Raw genomic sequence first — 4,006 nt, 5'->3', positions numbered from 1 at the left:
GCTTGAAAAATACTTGAAGAATTTAGTTGTTTTTGTGTTTTTCTCAAAAAATTTATATTTAATTGTGTCTGAAGCAATTGGCTACTTGTGTTTATTATTATTACTATTAATATTAGCAATACGGGGAAAGTGGCCTCAGCAGGATCTGAGCTGGCTCGGCAAACACTTCCCCCCAAACTCGGCATGTCGAACTTTTCTCCTTTTCTCTCTTTTTCTCTCTAATAAAATAAAATAAAATAAAATAAAAAATTTCATCCCTGATGAAACTTGGTGAGCTCAACACCGCTCATCCAGTCTTATTATTAAACTAAACAAGACTTGATGGTACTTCGACAAGCCACTTTTACTTTTGTCTCTTTCATATTTTTTAGCATTTGGCCCCTTTTTAAATATAAACAAACAGATATTTTTATGTGTATCCAAAGTCAGTGCTCCCATCTAGGCATCTACAGTCGAGCACTAACAAATAAAACACATATTTCAATATATTTCTCCTTAAATGATCCAACCAACAGTTCAAATCAGAGATTTCACAGTAACATACATAAAACAACTACAGCACATAAATACATACCAAAAATAATAAAAATACTTCCAACAATTTTAATCCAAAAGAAGTGGAGACCCTTCTTTAATAAGAACAAACACACTCCCACCATCTCCCCTTGAGACCCTAAGTTCTTCATCAAGATAAGTTGTTAATAACCACGACTCCGCATTCGTTTGGGAGATTGAAAATTTCAATGGTGGTTGACTCGAAATGGTTTTTGCTACATTTGAAGCTGTGTCTTGAACTGATGTCAATAATCCTTTAAAGGGCGACAGATCGAGTTTTTGTCCTAAAAACTCAACGTTTTCGGGTAACTCAATGGAATCGGTTAACTGTGGTGTCCCGATGATACCTTCGTCGAACTTTATCTGTGTATGGACAATAAATAGCAATGTACTTTCATTTATCTATGTATCGTAGCATCGTGTACTTTTGTTTCTTTTTATTATAGCATTGTATTTTTTTATTGTTAAACGTTATATTTGAAAAATCTACTTGGTTATAGTAGTAAAAATCATTTTGTGTTTGGATGAAATTGCTATTATCGGGTGGATTTTTTCAACGTACGTTGTTATTTCATTAATATAATTCGGTAAAATTTTCAAAGTACGATGTTTGTTACGCTGTTGCGAGACAACAGTTGTACTGTGTTTGGCGTGCATCAGACAGGACGGGGATAGATGTCAACGAGACAAAAATTATAAATTTTTGTCCCACACAAAAAGGTAGGGCAAGGACTTTCTCTCAATCTCTCGTCTGTGAAAAAGACGTAAATACCCTCCTTATCATCGTCATCCGAAATAACCGTAGAAAGCTTATCTAGTCTCGTTGCATGTAACAAGCGCAGCCTAAGGCTGCGTTTGTTACTCTAGCCAAGACGAGTCCAGCTAAGCTTTCTAGGGCTATTTCGGATGACGATGATAAGGAGAGTATTTACGTCTTTTTCACAGACGAGAGATTGAGAGAAAGTACTTGTCCCGCCTTTTTGGGTGCGACAAAAAATTATAATTTTTGTCTCATTGACATCAGTCTCGTCTCAGTTCTGGTACAATCGGATGTACCTGCACACGCTTAGGACTTCTGACTTCAAACTTTGCATTTGTAGTGATTGCAGTTGTGGACCCCAGTCCTGAAAAAAGTACGGAATTCTGGACAGTGAAATTTTCAGAGTCAATGGTTTGTGATATTTCTTCAACCTTCACCAATGGCAACGTTCCCCTTGACAAGAAAGGATACAAACCTATGAAAGATGTATAGCTGCAGTAACACACACACACACACATATTAATAAAAATACATATCCCATCAATAATATCCTGTAGAAAAATACAAGTTGGTTGCTATTGTGGAAAAGAATAAAACACATTACCTATGTTGGAAAAATTATCAATTACCTATCTAGTCCTTTTCTTTGTTTGCTAAACATAATAATCAGTTATCAATTCCTATCATCCATGTGAACACCTTTTTAACTAATAATTGTTATTTACCAAACATCAACAAACAATTCCATGTTATATCACATGATAATATCTATTATACTGATGTTGTGGCCAATCAGCTAATGTTATATTGTTACAATGACACATATATGGTTGCATAATTAAAAAGAGTTGGAACATGTTATCATGTATGAAATCATTAAAATGTCGCAATATATTTTGACATTGATTTTGTGCGATTTTAAGGCCCTACTTGGCAAAAAAAAAAAAAAAAAAAAAAAAACTAGCTTATTGTAATTTAATCGTAAAATCATAAAAGTAGCTTATTTTAGCTTTTGATAAACTTATGGAGCTTTCTAAAAAATATTCCAAAAATGCCATTAATTATATATATTCTTTTTTTTTAGATATATGTTTAAATGTCCATTTATGTCATTTTACATTGCAATCTAACTTATAAGCTACTTTTTACCGGACACTATTAATTCATAAGCTAACTTCCCAGCTAAAAGCTAACATTTCAACTAGCTTTTTACCAAACACTAATATTCCAAATATGTCCTTAATTACTTTTTTCTGACATGAAAATGTAACGAACTTAATATAGTATTCACAACGTTGAAAAGCAAATCTCCAATTGAATTTAACTTAATTTTTATTTTAATATTAACCAAAAAAGGTGTAGCAAAAATGTTTAAGGTGTATGGTTCTCATGATGTTTAAACAATCCAATTTTCAAGTGATTGCTATTCTACATGCCAAAAATTCTAGACTTGTGTGTTCTTTGAGTTCAGGTTTCCCTCTCAAGATGTTAAATACGTGTACGAAAAAGATTGACTCACATGAACAAATTGTGAATGTTCATAGAAATTCTTCCCAATTGATGTAACAGAAACTGCAAGTTCTGTTTGAAAAAAATTTGATCTGCAAATAGATTTTGAAGATTGAAGGACTAAGTACAACGATTTTGACACATCCATTGGCATTTAGCAGTGGAAAATTAAAACCTAAATGGATTATTTGGATTATTTGAATATCAAACATCATAAACCAAGAACTACAAAATGTTGATTCGAGGAAGGATAGGTTAATTCCATGAACACTTAGATTAATCAACTGCGATCATATCGATTTAAGTAAAAACAAGTATATATTACTTACGCTAATATCCATTTGCCGTTGAGAAGAGGAAGAGCCTCCGTCGGCGCCGGAGTCGGATTCTTCGCCTCGAGCTGTGTGATCAACTCCACTACCTCCGCCCTCGTTTCACTTGTGGCAGTCAATCCACGGCTCGTGCCGTAAAACGAACCAACCAACTGCTTCTTCAACAGATCAATCTCCGTCGGCTCCTTGTCTGGCACCGGCTTCTCCTCCTCTTCAAAAAACGAAGAAACGTTAGACTCCGGTTCCCAGTTCTCTCCGGCCGCAGCACGCAAAGTGAAATTGAACTTCTTTCGGACTCCTCCGGCGAATACAAGCTTCGATTTTGCCGAGTTTTTAACGGGAAAGCTCGTAGAATTAACTACAAAGTTGGAGAATCTCGAGCTCAGTTTTGGGTACGACTTCACCAACACCGAATTGGATGGAAATTGAGTGATCAGAGAAACTCCGGCCATTTTTGCCGATTTCTTTTGCAAGGGGAAAAATACAGAGACCGAACGTGAAGCTTAATAACCAGAGGCCTGTAGAAGGCAGGCACCAAACAACGATTTTTATAACCAATTTTATAAATATAGAAACGGTCCCAAAACAATTAAAGAAGTTGTCTCTACTCTCTTTAACAGAAAATTGCAACAAAAATGGTCTTCTATAATAGATTATTTTACAGAAAAGGTCCTTATATAATTTTTTTACAAGAAGTAATCCCTAAATATTTACAAAAATGGCCTCTATGCCAACAAATTGCCACAAAAATGGTCCAGAATTTTACAGAAATTAGTACTATATAATAACAAATTTACAAAATAAAATCCAGACCTGTGTACTAAGCTATTAAATAAAAAATGGGATTAAT

General features: G+C 34.4%; 1 protein-coding gene across 1 annotated transcript; it reads right to left on the bottom strand.

Annotated features, from left to right (window-relative positions):
* Window positions 1-460: 460 nt before the first annotated feature.
* LOC145107311 (Plastid-lipid associated protein PAP / fibrillin family protein) lies at window positions 461-3,703 on the bottom strand. The gene is made up of 3 exons (XM_079044170.1): window positions 3,154-3,703; window positions 1,612-1,807; window positions 461-918 (listed from the first exon to the last, which is right to left on the bottom strand). Exons 1-3 carry the CDS (start codon window positions 3,606-3,608, stop codon window positions 604-606), a joined length of 966 nt encoding a protein of 321 aa, XP_078900296.1. The 5' UTR covers window positions 3,609-3,703; the 3' UTR covers window positions 461-603.
* Between the last annotated feature and the right edge of the window lie 303 nt (window positions 3,704-4,006).

The sequence above is a fragment of the Lactuca virosa genome, chromosome 4, assembly GCF_052849685.1.
Source record: "Lactuca virosa cultivar CGN04683 chromosome 4, Lactuca_virosa_CGN04683_v6, whole genome shotgun sequence".
Classification (NCBI taxonomy): domain Eukaryota; kingdom Viridiplantae; phylum Streptophyta; class Magnoliopsida; order Asterales; family Asteraceae; genus Lactuca; species Lactuca virosa.
Note: the sequence above shows the minus strand (reverse complement) of the source record. Positions and strands in the feature narration are given on the sequence as shown.

What these genes read in the sequence shown, in the direction of transcription:
- LOC145107311 (XM_079044170.1), bottom strand. Translation starts at nt 3,608, where the DNA reads ATGGCCGGAGTTTCTCTGATCACTCAATTTCCATCCAATTCGGTGTTG. An exon ending in AACGGCAAATGGATATTAGC is followed by an intron (nt 1,808 to 3,153) that starts GTAAGTAATATA and finishes GTGTTACTGCAG; the next exon opens with CTATACATCTTTCATAGGTT. An exon ending in GAAGTCCTAAGCGTGTGCAG is followed by an intron (nt 919 to 1,611) that starts GTACATCCGATT and finishes GTCCATACACAG; the next exon opens with ATAAAGTTCGACGAAGGTAT.